At 30.8% G+C, this 21,452-nt stretch overlaps 6 protein-coding genes across 6 annotated transcripts; 2 read left to right on the forward strand and 4 right to left on the reverse strand.

The window, feature by feature from the left end:
- Window positions 1-413: 413 nt before the first annotated feature.
- Window positions 414-5,542, forward strand: Tsp_03253 (hypothetical protein). Its single transcript, XM_003379548.1, has 22 exons — window positions 414-439; window positions 587-684; window positions 1,034-1,299; window positions 1,998-2,149; window positions 2,203-2,276; window positions 2,370-2,485; window positions 2,544-2,662; window positions 2,732-2,815; window positions 2,848-2,941; window positions 2,991-3,028; window positions 3,093-3,240; window positions 3,289-3,615; window positions 3,699-3,856; window positions 3,957-4,082; window positions 4,155-4,233; window positions 4,497-4,565; window positions 4,660-4,836; window positions 4,892-4,975; window positions 5,076-5,168; window positions 5,230-5,271; window positions 5,353-5,436; window positions 5,498-5,542. Exons 1-22 carry the CDS (start codon window positions 414-416, stop codon window positions 5,540-5,542), a joined length of 2,499 nt encoding a protein of 832 aa, XP_003379596.1.
- Window positions 5,543-6,126: 584 nt separating this feature from the next.
- Window positions 6,127-7,374, reverse strand: Tsp_03254 (hypothetical protein). Its single transcript, XM_003379549.1, has 3 exons — window positions 7,243-7,374; window positions 6,357-6,542; window positions 6,127-6,234 (listed from the first exon to the last, which is right to left on the reverse strand). The coding sequence occupies exons 1-3, from the start codon at window positions 7,372-7,374 to the stop codon at window positions 6,127-6,129; spliced, it is 426 nt and encodes a 141-aa protein (XP_003379597.1).
- Window positions 7,375-7,970: 596 nt separating this feature from the next.
- Tsp_03255 (calcium/calmodulin-dependent protein kinase type 1) lies at window positions 7,971-9,751 on the reverse strand. The gene is made up of 2 exons (XM_003379550.1): window positions 9,343-9,751; window positions 7,971-8,749 (listed from the first exon to the last, which is right to left on the reverse strand). Exons 1-2 carry the CDS (start codon window positions 9,749-9,751, stop codon window positions 7,971-7,973), a joined length of 1,188 nt encoding a protein of 395 aa, XP_003379598.1.
- Window positions 9,752-11,146: 1,395 nt separating this feature from the next.
- Tsp_03256 (beta-glucuronidase) lies at window positions 11,147-15,119 on the forward strand. Its single transcript, XM_003379551.1, has 13 exons — window positions 11,147-11,193; window positions 11,386-11,587; window positions 11,824-12,000; window positions 12,273-12,344; window positions 12,676-12,832; window positions 12,881-13,083; window positions 13,141-13,284; window positions 13,395-13,567; window positions 13,723-13,857; window positions 14,002-14,101; window positions 14,330-14,506; window positions 14,615-14,708; window positions 14,965-15,119. The coding sequence occupies exons 1-13, from the start codon at window positions 11,147-11,149 to the stop codon at window positions 15,117-15,119; spliced, it is 1,836 nt and encodes a 611-aa protein (XP_003379599.1).
- A 672-nt stretch (window positions 15,120-15,791) lies between these two features.
- Tsp_03257 (conserved hypothetical protein) lies at window positions 15,792-17,552 on the reverse strand. The gene is made up of 4 exons (XM_003379552.1): window positions 17,511-17,552; window positions 17,137-17,169; window positions 16,865-17,081; window positions 15,792-16,633 (listed from the first exon to the last, which is right to left on the reverse strand). Exons 1-4 carry the CDS (start codon window positions 17,550-17,552, stop codon window positions 15,792-15,794), a joined length of 1,134 nt encoding a protein of 377 aa, XP_003379600.1.
- A 1,918-nt stretch (window positions 17,553-19,470) lies between these two features.
- On the reverse strand, window positions 19,471-21,122 carry Tsp_03258 (conserved hypothetical protein). The gene is made up of 3 exons (XM_003379553.1): window positions 20,329-21,122; window positions 19,586-19,832; window positions 19,471-19,563 (listed from the first exon to the last, which is right to left on the reverse strand). Exons 1-3 carry the CDS (start codon window positions 21,120-21,122, stop codon window positions 19,471-19,473), a joined length of 1,134 nt encoding a protein of 377 aa, XP_003379601.1.
- Window positions 21,123-21,452: the final 330 nt, after the last annotated feature.

Below are 21,452 nucleotides of genomic sequence, written 5' to 3' on the forward strand. Positions count from 1 at the left end.
CATGAAATAATTCCTGCATTTCTACAACGCGCCGACTGCAACGGTAATGTGCGCTAATGAAAATCAATTGTTGTTGTTTGCTCGTGTTTTAAAAAACTTTGATTTAACTTTAATTTTTATAATGTGATAATTTAAAATTATGCAAATATATTTATTGATTTTATTTTTCAAACAAAAATTAAAAGAGAGGGAAAATCGTATGATACACTGCAAAGAAAATTTGCAACTGGATGCGTTTTATTTTCTGTTTTCTCAATAATCATATTTCATTTTTTATCGCAATTAACATTTTTTATCACTCATTAGTAGAGGAAATTTTTAAAGCAAGAATTGAAATTTTTTTTGACAATCTATTTTGTAAAAACGATATAATAATAATTTCATCACAACTGCAACAAAACAGGTTATGATTGATGATTTTGTCACTTTCAACCGCAACGTAATTTGCAACAAAACCTGCATCCGAACAGAGAGAATTTATATTTCATAACACTAATATTACAATATTTACAATTCTCATATTAATTTGCATTTTATTATCAAATTGAAGAGAAAAACAAATATATACATGAAACTTTAATATCAGATATATAATTGCAAGTAGTGAAACTGGGATTTGTACTGCAATACATACAAACACACACACACACACACAGATACAAACGACAATGAAGCATACATGCGGTTGAGAACTTTCAAATGCTTATTTATAACGTTCCACTATTCAAATTTATTCAAATATAAATTTATATTCTTGCACAGTCCGTTTTGAAGTAATTGTAATGTAATTTTCACTTCATGTTGGCTATTTTAATGTAGCATGCATGTGTTTTTTTTAATTTCAATCCTTACATTACAATATTTAATAAATTATGGAATAAATTAATTATAGATCAAATTTTTGTTTCCATAAAATAAAAAGATTTATTTTCAAGATTTTTACCGTATCAATCAGTTTATCCTTCTTATTTTTTTTCATTACGGTATTTGATTCTTCGGATGTATAGTTTTGTTTTATAGGGGTAGTTTCTAGAACATCTTGAACAATTCTCATCATTTGTGGGCTTTTTTGTCCCCAACATGGAACCAATATTAATTGCCATCGTTTCAATTACTGTTATTTTAACTTTTATTTTTCTGGTTTATCGTTACGGAGCCGGAGAGCAGGCGTTGGAGTGCTTTCTGTTTCGAAAAGTTAACGAAGATGTGACGCAAATTAATGGATTGAAAAAACGAGATTTGAAGCAGAGCGTGAAAATTAGCAAAAGAAAAAAGGGAAGAAAAGAGAAATCTCGCAAGGTAAATTTTTATTCATTTCTGCATTTCCGTTTGTCAAACTTTGAATTGCATTTTTCGTGATTCTGTTTAAATGTATATTTAATTTTTCCATTATTAATGTGAATTCAAGTTTCTTATTGATATTTTTACTTTATCATTCAGAACTTTTCCGTGTTGAATAAATGATATATATTGGCATCTTTTATTAATGCTGATGTTGCAATGAATTCTATTTTATTTATGTTAATTCATTGAAAAATTTAAACTTTATTATTATTTATTATGTAAAGAGTTTTATTTTTTCAACCTGTGTTCTTTTTCTTTTTTGTCAAATTTAAACTGCCTTGCATTGAGCTATTGTTTTTCGTCAATGCGCATGTGTAATTTGGTTGAAGTGATCATTTCTCTTAGGCGTAACTGTTATGGTTAATGTTTGAAATATTTATTTTTTTGACAGCTCGAATTATATATAGGGAAGTGAAAATTGATTCTTCATGTTGATGTAACTTTTGTATTACGCGTATTTCTGTGTATTAATTTGTAGTTTTTCGACAAGGATAAATCAATTAGCTTGCATCAAATTAGCTGAAATTGCTGTCTATTGTAAGAGGAATTTTGATAAGCGTACAAATTATTTCAGTGTAACTTTTATTTTGTAAAAAATTGTCCCAAAACTGTTTAAATTGTATATTGTAATGTTCTATGTTAAGATATTTCAGAGAGGGAAAATATATAATATTGTGGAAAAGAGATATCGGCATTTGAAAAGAGGTAAAAGCAGGCATGATGGTGTATTGAAGTCCTCGGTCGACAGAGACGATTCATCTGTTGAAACTGAAATTTCTGAAAAGCTGCCTTCTTTCGAAGAAAAGTAATCGATTTTGTCCAATTGGTTTCGCTTCGAACGGTATTTTTGCATTTCAGCAAAGACAAAATTGCCCAGAAGAAACAAAAAAGGCGCACCAATTTCAACAACACAGATGAATCCGACGGGACAGGTATAATATTCATTAGTTTTTTTAATTTTATATTATTTCAATCATTTGTCAAAGGATAGGAAATATTTTATTTGTAGTGGAAAATGTTTTTAGATGCGCAGCAGTTTGAATGCATGCAAATGATCAGGCAGTGTAAAAATTTGAAATTCACCGAAGATGAACAGAATGAAATTATGGATCTTTTGGGACATGGTGGCATTTTGAAAAAGGTTTCTTTTTTCACCTAAAAATTTTAATTTCATTCTTACTGTTGAATTTGATTTTCAGCTGGATGAGACACTGGCGGACAAGCAGAAGCTGCAGAGTCAGTTGAATGAGAAAGTGAAATTGTTGAAAAGTGAGCGATCCACGGTTGGTGAAATGCGAAAAAATCTCGAAGCCACAAAGTTTGTTTGAAAAAATTAATAAATTTGATAAACAATTAAATAATTTCATATGTTGTTTTATTAATTAAGAAGCGAGTTGAAGGAAATGCGCACCAAGCAAGCACAGAACGAAATCTTACTAGCTCAGCAGAGTCGAGATGCGAAAGTGCGAAAGTTTTTATTTATTATTTTTATTAATATAACAGATTTTCATTTAAACAGTTGAAAAATGAAGCAGCACTGAAAAAGCAGTTATCACGAGCTATGCAGTTGGAAAGGGAATTGGCAGCTTATGCGAAAGTACAAATTTTGAAATTGTGTTTTGCGTTTCAGTAAAATTGAATTTTAGGAAAAGGAAGATTTGCTTCATGGTGTGAAAAGACAAAAGTAATAATTATTTAAATATAATAGAATAATAAATATTTTTGTTTTGCAAAAAAAAACATAATAGACAACGGCTGGATGAACAGGAGAAGAAGATTGGTCAATTACTAATGGATGTGAGAAATCGTGAAGAGCAGTTGCTTCGAAACGAACGTAGCCGCAGAGATGCAGAATGCCGCTTAAATGCTCTACAAGCGGATTTCGAAAAATGCTTGGTTGTTTGAAATATGTCAGTTTTTTAATTTAATTAAATTTTGTTTCAGGCAATGAAACGGAAGTTGCAATCTTGTATTGCAAATTCACAGATTCCGATACTTGCGAATGTTTTGAGAATGGAGCAAGAGACTACTAATCCATCATCATTATCCGATTGGACTGCAGTGGAACTTAGCTTTCAATCTTTGATTCAGCTGGCTAAACAGAATTCTGAATTAATGTCCTTGATAGAAAAGCAGCGGAACGACTATGAACTTACTATATCAGGGATGAAGCAACAACTGGATAACTGTAACGCGGAGCGAATGCTAGAATTGCAGTCTGAGAAAGCTGCAAAGCAAATAATGGAAGACCGTATCCGTGATTTGCAGAAAGTATGAACATTAAAAAGTTATAAATTATCAGAAAATTTATTTGACAGATAAATATGTATTTTATGCAATTTTTTTCTTTTCAGATTTTGACTGCAACTCAGAATAAACTGGATGACAGTGAAATGATGATTAGCACGCTTTTGAAGCAAATAATTGAACTGGAAAAAGAACAGACTGCAATCAAACAAGCTGCTGCCATCTCGAAGCTGTCCACCAAAGAAGCACAAACGGTGGATATGTCGTAAGAGAATTTTCGCATTTTTTGCATTTTTGAAGGATGAAACAATAATCATATTTTGAAATTAAAAAAATTGATTTGATCTTTTAAAATAATTTTCCAGAGTGCAGACGGTTCAAGTAACAAGTAACAAAAACATGGTGGTGAATGGATCAAAATTTCATCATTCCGACAATGCAAATCAAGCTGGCATTAAGAACGTTAATCCAATTAATGGACTTTGTGAGAAGTATATGAAAATTTCACAAATTAATAATAAAGTAATAATGTTAGAAAAATTTCTATTATTTATGTTTCTTAGCTACGTCGAAGAGGGGAAGATTTCCAACAAATTGAATGGATACAATGATGTGAAATGTACTCCGGAGATGTGTTCAAAGGTAAACGTTAATTTTCATAAGTTTTTAAATTACTCTTTTTTATCACTATTCGAAATATGTTTATGAATAATCATGAATCATGAATAATTTTTTTATTAATTGGATATACTGCATTGTTGAATGTTGTATGCTTGAAGTGCTAATTTTGCTTTTGCAAAGTGATAAAATTTGATATCTAATTATTTTTTTTGTTGATCTTTTAGTTGTCGCTTGAAGAATTCATTAGAATGAAATTAATGTTGATATTTTGATTTTGTTTACAGCAGTCTGTCGTTGTTGCAGCTGATGAATTCGACGTTGTTTTGTTACGACAGATTTTTGATCATTTGAAGGTGAAATATTCCGCATATACATGTATATGTGTGTGTGTGTGTGTGTGTGTGTATGTGCTCGTTTTGTTTATTTGTATTTTAAAATATTTTAAAGGCTATGGAAATAAAGTACAAAAACTGTTGGGAAGAAAATACTGCTGAAAGTGAACACGATCAAGCTTTATCATATTGGTTGAATTTTCTGAAAATGATGGAAGCACACATGGATCGCTGCCATAAGAGGATAGATGAGCTAGAAAATGATTGTAAACGGATGAATTTGAAAAATAAAGTTTACATAATAAAGTCACTTTAAATTTATTATTTTTTAATTGCATATTTTGTAGGATCTGCGAGAAAAAAATTACGCATTGTCTGACTGCGTTCACATCTCAGAAAAGAACTTGCAACAGACGGTGCATTTAATGAAGGTAGTAGTAGCAGCATGTTTTATTATTATTATTATTATCATTATTTCATTTGTACCAAAAATTTTTATATTAAGAATTTAATTTTTATATTCTATTTTAGTGTAATTTTGATGATAAACTGAAGCAGAATTTGGAACTGACGAAAAAGTGTTTTTCATATTTCCATCCGGATGTTGTATTTCCACAGTTTCCCGTAATATATATGATTTAATATATATCTTATCATTATCAACAGTGTTATTTGTAAATTTTAGGATTTTGAATCGTTTTTCGACTGGGCTAAAGCGAACTGCAAGGTGAAGCGATTATTAAGTTTTTTGTCAATTTTTAAGCAATATTAAACTATAAGTTGATTTGAAAAATGTTCATAAATTTAGAACAGTGATAAATTTGCTGCTGCTTCAGCTGGAAAAGAACATCCAATTTACAATAAGGATCTTGTGAAATTATTATCTGAAACGGTGAATGATAAGATTTTTTGCATCATTTTATTGCAATTTACAAATGTAGACAAATTTTTAGGAAGACTTTTTGTTCAATTTGGAAATGCGGTTGAAATCAAAGTAGAAGATTAGAAAAAAATTTTCCAAAATTAGCAAATAAACATCCCACGTTGCACATTACAAGAAGAAGCATATTATAATGGCTGTTCAGCTTTTGCTCAAGTGATATATTTATTACTCATATACTTATTTATGCTTTGACGTGGAAATTTTTTTTTCGTTGTTTTCTACTTTGGTCACTTTTTGCAAGTTCAAATTTTCATACTGTTTCTTCAATTCTTTTTTCATGTAAAAGTTTAAAATTTAAAACCTTTGGGAAATTTCCAGCTACTTAAAAATGTCACGTACAGTAATTTGCTTGTCATGTGTCGTGCCGGTGATGAATTGTGTTCATTTTCAATTTTTTGTTTTTCTATTTTATTTAAATAAACTGAAATTAAAATTATTGTTCAGTGTCAAAGATATGAATTTTTTTAGTACAATTTGCTACGAGAATCGATAAAGTTTTTTTGCATATTTTTATACCATGAATTTTTATTTTACACACACTACTATGACAGAATTAAAAAATATTTATGAAGGCAAAATTTGAATAATCGTCATCGAAGCGATTGCGTCGTAAATATCGATTCGAACGATACCAGCCACTTACACAACAGACACCATTGATGCACTGTCGGCCACCTGGGCACATTCCTCTTCTGCAAAAGCTGTAAGATCTGCTTCCATCAGGGCAATAGCCAAAATTCTGATTGACTACAATGTATATATATATACCATTAGTATGTTAAATTGACACTTTGTAAAAAAGTAAAAGTTTATTTTTTATATTAGCGTGATTTTTTGTGAATTTTTTTGAACAGTTTTCAAATGCTTACTTGGATTCCCACATGTTGGACATATATTTCCATGCCAGTAATTGTCGTTATTGTACCAGAAATTTCTTCTGTAGCCTCTTCCCCTGCCAGGTTCAATGCAACACCATCCCATGTAGCAATAATATCCAGTAGAACAGCGCCCACGCGGACAATGCTGAATTGGATAACTGTTGTCAGGACAGCGGACTGAAAATGTACCGTTACAATGTAGAAAAAAGTTACAATTCCTCAATGACAGAAAAATAGTTTTATGTATTTTTTGCATAATGTTACCTGATTTTGTTTTTGAAATATTTTCTACAGTAATACTTACATGCGTGAGTGTCAATAAATAGGAAGACAACTACGAAATAAAGGAACATTTTCAAATGCTGTCCAAATGATAAATCAAGGTAATAATAATTTCTTATATATTAACAAGTTCAAAATTGTACGAACTTTTATAGCTGTTTTCTGTTCATTCTTATATTTGATGTTTTGTCTGTTTATCGTGTATTGATCAATTTGTCTGGTTTCTGGTAATTTTAAATTTTTAATTGCTTTCACTTTTCTCAACTTTCTTCTCTACAACTCGTCAAACTTGACCTGTCTGAATTTGACAGTTAAACCAAAGGTGTAAATAAATATTTTGCGAGGGCGTAACATACTATTGTTGATTATTCAATTGTTGACTGCTAACCACACTGACTGCTTGGAAACAATCACCAAATAGTCGATCTAATTGAATTAGATAATCCCAATTGATGGTCAATAGAAACTTAGTTGATGAAAATTTGCATTGAATTCAATTTAGAATTATACAAATACTTTTGTGTTGAATAATTATTTAATGACAATATTTCAGCACAACAAATAGTTTTTCTGAAACAAAAGTAGAAGAAAAAACCCATATGCTAATAATTGTGGCAATTGTAAAGCTCATAATGCAGAAGAATGGTTTATTCTTTCGTGGGTATTTACGCGGAAAGCAATTTTTACGATTCAAATATAACCAGATAAGGATGGTGTTGTTAAGCATTACAATTTTGAAATGGAAACTCTCCTGTATGAAATTGAGTTTTTTTGGCACTGTGGAGCAACTGAAGTGAAATTTTTTTTTATATTCAAATCTGCATCGCGGAAGGTGGTTTATTCATTTTTTATTTTAATGATAGTATTTCGAAAAAAATAATTCTTTTTGTTTTTGCTACTCTAAGCGCATTTTTATCAGAGTTTCAGAGCAAAGTAGAAATCAATTTGAGCGTGGTTGTTGTGCGTAGGGACGAGTGTGAACTTTGCTCAGTTCATTATCGAACGAATTTATTAATTGTTCGCCTAGAACTAGTCCTTAAGTATGATAATTTGATTCTTATCTCCTTGATATTATCAAAATCGATGCGTTGGCTGATTGATTGTACTGTTTTCAATATTTATTAAAACATTATTATTTATTGTTTGCTGATCAGATTTATTTTATTACAGAACATTTAATGTTAGTTCACATATATGACATGCAAATAATAATCCATTAATCAACAGCATAATTAATTCATTTAAATTTACTTTTACTGAAATCATTTGAATTTTGAATCTTTTTAAATCTGTTTTACCAATTTGTATATGTAGTTTTGATAATTAGTGTTCTGCATCTTCGTCCAAAAATTCCATCGCATCATAGTAAGCAGAAGTAATTCTATCCATGATTTCGTTGAACTGGTCTAAATTGTCATTTTTATGTTTGACAATAATTGCAGACAGATTTAAAAGCAAAACTACTCTAAATAGAAAAATTTGCTTATAAGCATGCCAAAGTGTTTCATAATCTGGTATGATCTGGTGCAAAGTTTTCGGTAGTTTCGCTGTTAAACAATTGAGATAATACTGAATTATATTTTTCTCATGTTCCCTGCGAATAGTGCTCGAAGTAGATATTACTAACAAGCTGCATATATCGTCGATCATTGAACCCACTTCCGCCGTTTGCCAGTCAATAATTGCGGCTATTCTACTGCTTGCGGTTCCATCAGAACGTTTTTTGAAAAAAATGTTGTTTGCTTTGAAATCTCCATGAACAAGTACTTTGGGCGTGGTGTTCATTAAATGTTCTTTTCGTTTTGTCAAATTATCTATGTGCATGTAATGACAAATTCGTTCTACATCCATGAATCCAAATTCTTCAGGATAATCATTGACAAAATTTTGTAAACCACCCATCAAGGCATATTTATCGGTTGTATCTTTTAGTCGATTAAGAAGTGCAGGGCATTTTGATTTCCAGTCAACTGATGTTGTTAAACTCCAAACGTGCAAGTCAACTAGCAATGAAATCAAATTGAAAATTTCATCAAGGTTCAATATTGTAGAAAAGTCTTCTGATATACCATTTAATGACATGTCTTCAAAAATAAGTATTCCTAAAATGTAGAATATTTGAAAATAGTGATTTTGCTCGATTCTAACGAAAATTAAAAAGAAAGAATTTTATGAAATTATTTTTATACTTCGGAAGTTCGTTATTAAATATTCTTTTTGGTTATGAGAAATAACCTAACTTCACTTATGTTCATACTGTGGAGGAAGGATAAAATTGCGCAATGAAATCTAATTTGTTATCAGTTGAGTTTGTATACGCTGTGTTTTTGGCAGTACAAAATGTAAATGATGAAAACAAATATTAAATGTTTTATTAGAATAAATAAGTTTTGGAATACTGAATTTACTTCACGAAAATCATTGCTTCTTCCTGTAGACAATGATTTATTTTTTCCTTAACTAGTTCATCTTATAAATCTTACATTTTATGTTTAATTGTAGTTCATAATGAGAATTCAGTAATATATTAGTGCAAGTTGACTGACTAATGAAGTATTTTTTATTATCATTACGTAGACATTTTCTAGCATTAATTCTTATTTGTGACTTATAACAACAGAAACAGTAATAATGAAAATGATGATGTGGCATACAGTATTGTGCAATATGAAATTGAAATAAAGTTTGAAATTACCTGAATTTTCACCATTTGACTTTTCCGCATAATAGCACCGCATTAGTGGAAGTGGTGGATTTTTTAGACTTTCGAAAATATCGTAAATGTCACATTCCACATTGTGACTAGCTTTGATAAATTCTATTGTTTGATCGATCCTTTTATTTTTATTGTTTTGAAAGAGTTTAACTACGTCGGAGAAATCTTTTAGGCGTGGTAATTTTAATACAACAGAATTTGGTAGAACAGTTTCGTCATTGCAAGACCAAATCAGATTGACACGATAAATTCGTGAAAGTTGTCCCATACCGTCGGCAATTAATTTACAATCAACAGATTCCAATACAGCTTTGGTAAGTAGGCGTTTCTTTAATTTTGTTTCGATAAAATTTTTCACATTACATATATTGGCGTTTAAGTAATCCATTTGATTTTAAAGTTGAAAATGTATTTCTGATAATTTGAATGCTGTTTATTTTGATTTACACACACACACACCACACACACACACACACATATATATATATATAATTTCAGTTTCCTATTCAAGTAATATTTAAATACTGTCGCATTTATTTAAACCAGTTGATAGCAAATGCTCTAATTTTTATTTTGAATAGATGTTTTTTTATAAATGAAAAATTTATTATTAATAGAAAAAGAGAATAAAAGCCTTAGCACTAACGAATTATCGAATTATTTATTATTAAATTCATTGTTCCATATTTGAAAGTACACGACTGCTTTCACGTGATTTCGAAAAAACCATTCAATATAACAAAAGTTTTAACAAAAATACAGGTAATGCTTTTCTGAAAAATTGGCATATATCAATTCCAGTTTTAAAATATATTTTAATTTGTTAGTTGGAAGCAGTTGCCTACAGTAGTGAATCTAGAAATTTTATTTTTTATTGCATAGAAAAAATAAAAATATTGCTGATAGTCCATACAGTCAAATTTGTTAAATTTGAATAATGTTGTTGTACTGGTTTATTTTATCCTTATGTTTAACTGACAATCTATATAACTGACAACTTGACAATTTAGTTGACGGTGGTTCTGAAGTTGATGGAAAACCGTGATTATAGATCTGAGCAATAATTCTCTGTCGATCAGTTATTGCATTAGTTGATCATTATCATTATCATTATCATTAATAATATTTTAATAAATTTTGTAAATTATAAATTAGAATAATTGAAGTGAATTCATCGGAAACGAAACGATCCTTTGTTAGTCATTTGTTGAACAGTATCGAAATTAAATTGCTCATTCACAGTTTTGAGAGGCACATTTTCATTTTGACCAATGCATTCTTGAATCATAGCTACTGCACTTGCAAGGCTAGAAATTCACCAACTAGAAAGTAAGAAGTAGTTAATAAGTAATTAGTTAGTATAGTAGTAGTTAGTAATAAGTCGTAGTAAGTAGTTAAAAGCAAACCAAGAAGTAGTTAAAGCAGGTGCTCTAGCAGTTTATTTTTATTTTTAAAAGTACAGTAGAAATTAAAACTTCTCTATCAATCTAACAATAAGAATAATAGAAATATCAAGTCATTGAAAACGACAGTTCATAGCAAATTGACTTGCATTTTTTATATTGTAAAAGTATTTTAAATTACTACATTTTGTTTAAATAAAAATTGAACACTTTTCAAAATTTAATCTACATTTTTTGTTGTTATTTGAAAGTGAAAATGCAAAGAAGATCAATTTTGTGCAATAAATTGTTTTCTTTTTCAAGTTTTAAATATGGATCTCAGATATAAGTGATAAAACCCACCTGTCTGAATTTTTTTTCCGATTGTTATTTTATAAATTATGTATGTGCTGTTGAATGTGGCGAGAATATTAATGAAGCTTTTGCAGTTTAATTTTAAAAAATTCCTTTTAATTTATAAATTTACAAGAAATGTTAATGAAAATGACATTTGAATGCCTGTAACATTGATTTAATTCAATGGAAATAGAATTTGTATTGTATTCTTTTTATTGTAAATGAAGTTTTTGTACGATGAAATGCTGTTGATATGTTTTATTCTTGTAGTTTTATTTTGAAGAATAATTATGCTGTTTTTTCCGGTATTATTGTTTGAAATTGTTAATTTGCATCATGTGGGATGCATTCTTTATCCATATCCAACAGAAACTCGGCAAGTGCAAAATTTGGATGGATTGTGGTGGTTTGTAGCAGAAGAGAGAAATAGTATTGGCTATGGACTGTTGAATAAATGGTTTGAGCTAGATTTGTCACTATTTCGAGTGAGACGTTTAACAATTATCAAATAAGAAAATATAATTCCATAAATTGTAAGTTGTAATCTTCTGAAAAACGGAATTCAATTAGATGTTCACAAATGTTATGCGTTAATGACTTTTTGCTGTGCTCTAATATGCTTTTTTACATTTAAAATTAGGATGACATTTTTGCAGATAATTTGAAATTACAAAAAGTGTCGTTTATCTTATTTGTAATTTAATTTTTCTTTTTCATGCAGAATGCTAGCCGCATTGCGGTTCCAGCAAGTTATAACGATCAAGTCGAAAATGGCACATTTAGAAGACATGTTGGGTACGTGTGGTACCAAAGGTCCTTTTTTATCGATGCTAATTGGGAAAAGCAGGAGAAAGAACTGCTTTTGAGATTTGGAAGTGTCAACTATGATGCGGAAGTGGTAAGATTCAAAAATATCTTTTGTAATTCTTTTTTAATAAATATACAAAAATTAAACTGCAGTTTATTTGAGATATATTCTACATCTGGTAGTTTATGATGTATTTTTCAATTGAAAACTTTTTGACGAATGTTTTAATTAAAGATTCTTTGTGTTAATTTTTCTTCTTCTTAAATTGCTGACACAACGTAAGTACATTATTTTATCAGCATTATTTGTTTTTCGATTATATTATCTAATTATTATTGGACTTATATGTTGAAGTATTTTAGTGGATCAACGGTGTTTCAGTTGTGCATCATATTGGAGGACATTTGCCATTTGAAGTTAGCATCAAGAAGCACGTTTGTTCCTGGAAAGTAAACGTGATCACAGTTGCAGTGAATAATACACTAAGCTATTGGACAATTCCTCAGGCGGAATTTTCTTACAAGAACAATTCAAACTTGTGAGTACATTTTTCATTTTTTCCAAGAGCAGATCTGGTTACATTCACCATATTCACTAATTATTTGTTTGCTTTTATTGTTTATTCAAAAATTGCAAGAACTGGGCTATTTACTATTTGCAACAAGTATATTATAATGCTTGATAATGCTAATAGTGTATTATTTGCAGATTTGTTAAAAGCATTTTTTTATTTATATTTATAAATTTATTCGATAATTTTAATAGCCGAAGAATTACAGATATCCAGAAGGATATTTCGAGCAAAAAATGCTTTTCGATTTCTTCAACTATGCCGGCATACATCGTTCTGTTATACTTTACATTGTGCCTTGTCAGTACATCCGCAATATTGCAATCCGCACAAATTTTGAAGGAACAACAGGTTGAATCTTCTGTTCATTGTTTATTTTCTATTTTATGCTATTTATAGGATATGTTAACTATTCAATTGATACGATGATTGGTGTTGCAAATTCGGCAAATCTGTTATCAGTTGATGTTAGTATAAGTTCCTATTTTGGTGACATTGTCGCCCGTGGCTTCAACTTTCGTGGAACTCTGCAAGTGCAGAATGTGATTCTTTGGTGGCCTCGTTTTATGTCATCTTATGCTGGCTATTTGTATACTTTAACGGTTTGGTTTTTGAAATTCATAAATGATTTAGCCATTGATGTAAAATCAGTGCTTTAGGTGATTTTGCGTTATAATGGATCAGTGGCTGATATTTATCGAATTCCTTTTGGTATACGTACAGTTGAAGTCAGTGGATCGAAATTTCTTATCAACCATAAACCGTTTTACTTTTTCGGCTTTGGAATGCATGAAGATTCAGAGGTTACATTTTCTTTATCATATTATAAATTATTATTATGCACTAATTGTTTATTCGTCTTAGAATATATTTAATTCTGTTTTGATGAATATTGTAATAAATGGTGTTCCAGATTAAAGGAAGAGGTTATGATGCTTCTGTTATGGTGAAAGATTTTAATTTATTGTTGTGGAGTCACGCTAATTCTTTTCGTACGTCCCACTACCCGTACAGTGAGGAACGAATGCAAGAGGCAGATCGACTTGGTCTTGTTGTAGTAGAGGAAGTTCCTGCCGTTGGTTTAAGGTAATGTTTCAGTTTTATTTTCATTAATATTTATTTTTCTTTTTATCATTTTCATTTGTAATTTTGGGGTGAAGCATCAGTTCAAGGAAAAGTTTTTATTAAGCTGTCTTCACTGTAGAATAGAGTGAAGAGGATTTTTTTTTTGAATCTTTCAGATACTTTGATAAAGGTGTTCTTGAACTTCATCGTCAGATTTTGCAAGAGACTGTCGAAAGAGATGAAAACCATCCGGCAAGAATTTTTCAAATTATTACAATTTTCAAATCAACTTCCACATGTTATCTTTTCCCGTCTTTTAGTCAGTTGTCATGTGGTCGTTAGCTAATGAGCCATCTATAAAAAGCGCTGCAGCTGTTAATCATTTCATGTGTGAATTTGATTTTATCGGTATTTGATCATGATTTTGTTTGAAATTTCATTTTTCTTTGTTTTAGAGAGCTGATTAATTTTGCTAAAACATTGGACACAACTAGACCCGTTACAATTGTTTACGGACAATCGGAATGGTATTCAGAAGAGACAGGTCGTATTTGTGTCTGAATTCTTTTAAATTTCATTAAGCATTGCTTATTTCGAAAGTAATCCAATTCTGTTACATGCATGCATTGAAAATTGTAAAATTATAATTGAAAATTATAGTTTATTTGATGCGAAGAAAAAAATGAAAAACATTTTGTTGTTAATCAATGAGCACTTTTGAAATTATCGTTAATTGAACTTATGCAAAAGTTTTCAGATTAATAAAGCATTGAATAATTTTAGGCCAAGTATGTCGATGTTTTATGCTTGAACAGATATTACGGTTGGTATAGGGCAACATCTGAACCTAACTTGATACAAAAGCAGCTTAGTTTCGAATTGAAAAAATGGTACGAAACTTTTTCTCGTCCAATTCTAATGACGGAATACGGTGCTGAGGCAATTGATGGTCTTTCTCACGTATGTGGATTTTAAAGTGCATTCGCCAATATCGACAATGTCGATTATTAAATATTTTGTGATTTGATAAGTTTATTTAGTTGAAATTAACGCCTTTTTCTCTTTCAGGAACCTCCTGTTATGTTTTCCATTCAGTATCAACTTGAAATACTTGAAGCACATCACAGCGTGTTTGATGAATTGAAAGAACAATTTTTAATAGGTGAAATGGTTTGGAATTTTGCCGATTTTATGACAGATGATTGTAAGTTTCTTTTTTTCCCTGTGTATATTCATAAAATTATCGTTTGTATTTAAAAAATTGCATCAGTTGTTCAAAATAATCACTGTTGTAATTAAAGTGTAGAATTCAATTTAAAAGGTGATTTTTGAACTTTTATCTTTTATGACATTTTCAACTTTTATAAATGAAAAAATCTTTTTTGCTTTTTTATTCCATTTATTTGGAAATATTTTAGCATTGACTCGCGTTGTTGGAAATCATAAAGGTGTATTTCATCGAAATCGACAGCCGAAGTTATCAGCTTACCTTATGCAGAAGCGTTACAAGAAATTGGCAGAAAATCTTTTGAATGTAACGGACGTTATCATCATCGATCAGCAAATTATATGATAAGTGTAAGATGAAATTTTTATCATTGGCGAACAATGATTGATTTCAGTTGTGCGTTGCTCTATTTTTTTTTATTATATACGATGTGATTGAAATATTTCTAGATATTTTTTAATTGCTTTTAACATCTGCAATACTAATTGTTTTTGTTCTTCAAGTCATCTATTTTAATAATGGAAGGGGTTTTGCTGTTTACTAATTAATTATGTGCAGATTTCAAGAGCATACAATAATGCTTTATTTAATGTTCTCATTTTGCAAAATTACAGCATTTATTCGATTGTCAGTTTTTGTTTCCAGAAATACACATGTCAGTTGCACGAATGTTAAATTAAATAGACGTTACATATAATATATGTATATGGCATTTATTTAGACTCGATTGTGTATTATGCAGTGTTTTTAGAGTTGCTGATATGCGCCATTTTCAAATATATATATGTATATATATAATTTAGTATATTCACATTGAGAAAACCTTGTTACTCAATTAGCAATAAACAGCATTTGAAATTCATCTAGCAACTGTTTTTTATTTATTAATTTTTACTTACTTTTAATGTGAAATCAAATTGAATTTTTGCTTGTTTTCTTGCTGTAATTTGTAGAAATGTTTTTGAAAAATTCTGAATATTATGATATTATATTTATTTATCAGTTCATCGTATATGATCATCCACTTTTTTGATTTGAATTACCAGCAGCATTTAAAAATGAAAAAATGTTGTCCCATCCCGGAGGAATGTCATTTTTAGCGGGTGGCTTGTTGTTTGGAGTTGTTGGTGAACCTGAACCAGGTTTATTTTTAGGTGAATCTCCATCAGCTCCGGGTGTTGGCGCCTCATTTCCAGTGGGTGGGTTTGGTTGATTTTGTTTGTTTCCAGGCATTTGTGGTGCTGCATTAATAGGTGGTGGGTATATTGGATTTTGTGTGCCAGGTGCATTTGGTAGTTTGCCATCATCTTTTGGCAGTGATTGGCCATTTTGAACTGGAAGGTTTGGCATATTCCCGAGTTGACCAACGCCTGGATTCATTCCCCCTCCCACATTGGGGTTAGGTTGCACAGCTCCACCACCCGGAACGCCGGGTTGACCAACGCCTGGATTCATTCCTCCTCCCACATTGGGGTTAGGTTGCACAGCTCCACCACCCGGAACGCCGGGTTGACCAACGCCTGGATTCATTCCTCCTCCCACATTGGGGTTAGGTTGCACAGCTCCGCCACCCGGAACGGCGGGTTGACCAACGCCTGGATTCATTCCTCCTCCCACATTGGGGTTAGGTTGCACAGCTCCTCCACCCGGAACGCCGGGTTGACCGACCCCTGGATTTATGCCTCCTCCTCCTACGTTACCAATATTTCCTCCAGGCATTGTTGGATATACACCATATCCATACATATATGGTTGATATACACCAGGCATGTAGTAACCACCGTAATAAGGATATCCGATTCCATAACCGTAACCATATGCATAATCTACTGGAAAATATCCCAGTCCATAATCATATCCTGAAAAAAATTTTGATTCTGTCAATTTAAAAATTATTTTCAAATACCTAATCATATTTGTAGCGTTTTTTATCAAATGTATAAAAATTTTTTTAATGATTTTAATTTGTAAATATAAATACGAAATCATTCTCACCGAATGGATGCAGATATCTTAATTGAATACCATTCTCTGAATCATTGTCTGTAATAAGAAAACTGACTAAGTGATTTTCATTTTAAGTTGCTTACTTTCAGTTTTCGTTGTTTTGCTTTTCACACACTTCTGTTGATTGAAATTGAATATTTTTCCTTTAGGGCAGTTTTGTATTTTCCATATTCCACATGTGCTATCATCAAAAGCTTGATAGCATTTTAAATATTGCTCAGGGTTTCTAGGAATTGCTTGGTATCGATGAGAATTTAATTTGCAAAGCTTTCCCACGTCTGGTGTTCCTAGTGCAGTGAACTTAGGTAACAGTAAACTAGTGCAGCAGTGAATGATTTTTTTGATAAAGTATTACCATTGTTGCATGCGTTATCTTGTATGCTTCTTTCTATAAAAAGCATTCAAATAATTTTTTGCTAACATAGTTTTAAGTGAAAGAATTAATTGAAACTGAATTTTATGAACTATATTCAAGTTTTGTAAATGGTTCTGTTTTTTGAATTTCAAATATGGATGATTATAGTCATTTATTAAATTATGGTTGAAAGGTAATTGATGAGCTAATTGTAATAAGTAAATAAATAATTAATTAATTAAATGAATAGCAGTTTGACTGTGGTGCTGTAGTGCAGTGCAAAATTTTGTTCGCTTTCTTTTATTAACCGAATACGTTTATTCGTTTTCTACTTTTGCTGTTTTAAAGTGAAGCAACAACCTACAAAAATGTACCTTCTGTCGTGTTTGTCTTAGAAACGCCTTGCTTTTATGCATGAAAATCCAATTTGAAGTTTTAGAAATCAATCCATATCAGTTCAACAAATATTTCTAGAAATTGTTATTCAATTCTAAAGTGCATATGTTGCTGTTGTCAAGCGTTTGATTTGTTACTGTTATGCTGTTATAATATCAGCTAAATTTCTGAAACATAAATAGAAGAAAGAATCGTAATGTTGATTCAGTATTTAAAAAGTAACACTGGAAATATTTTCATTTCTTTTCGTTTTCTTACGATAACTAATATTGCTGAACTGTGCGTTTCCAAAAAATTTTCATTCCTCAGTTTCACACAAATTCAGTGCTGAAAAAATTATTTCAGACTAATTTTTAAATATAACAGATTTATATTATTTTTATTTATGATGTATTTATAAATAATTTAAATATAAAACTCTGTTAAATTTAATATTAATTTGTGCTTATTAGAAAACTAACTTTTCAAAAGTTAAAACTACTTTTTCAGCTTATCAAACCATTATATATTGCAACCATTCTGTTATTAATTAGTCAGTTATTAAAATCAGTTAGTAATTATTAGCTTGTGGCGTTATTTGTGAAGTTCAGCATACACTCCTAGCAATAATACTTGTAAAGTAAAAAAGAATAAAACTGATACAAATGTACTGTCAGTAAGAGGAGAGCAAAGGTATAGCGAACAATTTTAATTATTTGTCACGTCGAATAAATAGAGCAAGTGAAATTTTCTTAAAATAAAAGCATCTTAAAAATTATATTAATTTCGGAGCGTAATGTCATTGCTCGTGGAAGAGAGGTTAAGAAGAAGTAAGCGAAATGTTGACAAAGCCGATACATACCTTCCGTAGAAATGAAAATGGAAAAAGCGAACGTAGCATACCATAAGAATAATTTTAAATCATTTCTTAAATTGCCTATTAAAATATACATATTTTCAAGCACACTTGCTAGCTGGCAAACTGTGCAGTGATTCTGTCTGAGATCGTCTGGTGCACGGTTTGGTTGGTCATTTGTGTTGATATTAAGAAATAACGAAAATCAGATTGAAGCTGACGTCAGAAATTGTACAATACGAACCTTGAAATGTGTAAAGTGATGTCAATGTGGCGCTTACGTTTACATCTGGTATGTATATTTGTGCATCTATTCAATTGGTCTTTGCGTTTAGTTTTCCCTTCTCCTATGTCAATAAATATTACATCAGAGGATTTTATGAAAATCTTCCTCCAGATTGCAAGCAACACTGCATTCAATTTGAAATTTATCCATCTAAACATTGCTTTCTTTCCTGTTTTTAGTTTTATTAAACTCTTTTCGATCAGATTTGTATTGTTTATTTTGTATATAAGTTGCTCATAACTTGTACGCCTATTTGTTTGTCGATTATTGCTAATACTGTTGCATTATAGAAGGAGCATAATGTTTTTAAACGTTGATTTCTTTTTATTTTGTTTAGTCTTTTTTTAAGTTAAATAACTTTAAACAAATTTATTTGGTCATTGAATTTTTCACGTTCTCTTACTTAACATTTTTTAAATCGAATGTTTGATACTAATAATAGGAACTGCATTTGTTTACTTTGATATATACAGCATTTTTGTTTTCAGTTGCCAATTATGTTCACTTTTACAAAAAAATAATGCTATTTAGGTTAAATTTATTTACTTAAAAGCTCACCAACGTATACTGGAATTGAAACGCATTTTCAAAGAATAAATTTACTCTGAATTTTTCTCAACAACATTTTCAGTCTTCATTCAAACGGGTTCAGGCGTTCAGCACTTTCTGAATAATTGCGTTGTTTTCCATTCCAATTGCAAAGCCATACAATTCATTTAGCATAAATTTAACAAAATGAAAAATGAAAAAAACAGCAACCAGTAGAAAGGTGACGATAATTGTGACGCATTAAAAGTGGCAAGAACAACAACGTCGTCTATTGGATCCAAATTAACCACGCAGCCAAAATTGCTTTCTTTGAAGCCAGCTCTACAAACGCAGATGTAACCGCCGACGGTGTTGACGCAGTCTGTGTTAAATTTAGAACATACGGCCGTTCCTTCGCCGCATTCGTCCACGTCAACGCACATCAACGCATTCGGATCATAACGCATTCCATGTTCTGGACAACTGCAGCTGCTGTTCAAGCGATTCTGTATCAGATCAAAAAAATTCGTATTTTCATTCAAATCCAAATGACAGCCACTTAGACCCTGTTTTGTGCAGTAATTCAGTTGATCATGATCACAAGATGGTTGATATACTGATCTTCTTTCGCAACATGGATCTGGGCAGAAACTTCAAAAAGCGCACGTCATTTTCAAGTAATTACTTATCATTATACATGACAATTAAAATGTTTGAAACCTTAACGCAGTTAGCATTTTTTATTCAATTTTAATCTCTGTTTCTGTTACATGCAAGTAAATATACAAGTATATCTTGTGTATATTTTTGTTTCTCCTGTTTTTATATTATTATAATTTTACTTTTTGTCCGTTCTATTAGCAATTTCAATTATCATTTATATAAGTAAACAGAGTATTTATAGTGGACCGACTGATTTTTAGCTTAGCGCTTATTAGAGCTGCATGGTGTTTTATGTAGTGCTATTTAATTTACATTTATATTTAAATATGTTAAGTGAAGAAATATATGATGCATCAGTTTTGCACACCATACGGCATTTGTAATCGCTAGGACAGCTAATTCGACAACCTGCTTAATAGAATGAATGATGCATGAGTGTGTATATTTTCCTCTTTTAGAGATTGAGAAATCTTGTTAATCTTACCTGAACAGTGCACAACGAAAAGGCTCTTCGTCGAGAAAGTCAATCAAATAGGTACTGTTTATTTTAACAGACGGCTCGATGTAGCTGTAAAAGTGTTTGTTGAATCCAATGAACCATTTATCCGTGTAGCTGCAGTACGGTAAATGCCTTAGCAACGGTAACTGAAGCATAGTCATCCAACACATGAAATACATTGCAGAAGTTCCAAAAACAAAATAATCATCCATGTCCGCCATTGGTGGAAAATAGCTAGAATCGTCCAGTTGATGCACTTCTTGCCAGTAATTACTTTTAGAAGAATGGGCTTCTGTGAACATCTCTGGATTAGCAAATTGACTGTGGTCAAATGCTTTTGCAATTGTGGCAACACAAGCGAAAAAGCTCGTCGTACATGGATCTTGTAAAACTGGATGTACGTGCATAAGAGGCGGATCTGGAAATGATGACAAAGGAATCGGCTTGACTTCACGCCTGGTGTCTTTGCCGTGAATTTTGAAGATGCGAATATAAAATGCGGCTCGTCCAAGTTCGCACAAAACTTTTATCCTATCGTCTCTATTCATTCTCAAATTATACTGGGCATAATCGTACTTTATTCGATAAGAAACTGGTGCGACAAACCGAAATCCTTTCTGAGCCAACTTCCACGCACCTCTGCTTTTTTTCCACGTCTTCAGCACTCTGTTCTTTATGGCTGATTTCCACGATACACCACCTTCAACGTCGGAGGGGATGAAACAGACGAACAATAACGTAACAAAGAGAAAAATTAAAGCACGTCGAGCGAAGTTCATTTCAACAGCAATGAGTTCAATTCAAATGGCCCCTTTAATGTTGACGTATCATTATAAATTTTTTAAACTTTAGCCTGATTATATTTTACGTCAGTTACAGTAAAATTTTTGTTAAATATTATTTCAGTGCAAATATTAATTTATATTTATTTCAATTGCCAAATTGTTTAAAATTTAGCATAAAGTGAGAAAAATAATAAAGTGAAATTTAAATTGTTGGAAGCTGAATAAAATGTTTGCATTGAAAATTAGCATTAAAAATTGTCTCGTCATGATTAAGTAAGTGAATGTTGTAAGTTAGTTTGAAAGCAACACAATAATGTAAATAAA

The sequence above is a fragment of the Trichinella spiralis genome (assembly GCF_000181795.1).
Source record: "Trichinella spiralis strain ISS 195 chromosome Unknown Scfld2, whole genome shotgun sequence".
Taxonomy (NCBI): domain Eukaryota; kingdom Metazoa; phylum Nematoda; class Enoplea; order Trichinellida; family Trichinellidae; genus Trichinella; species Trichinella spiralis.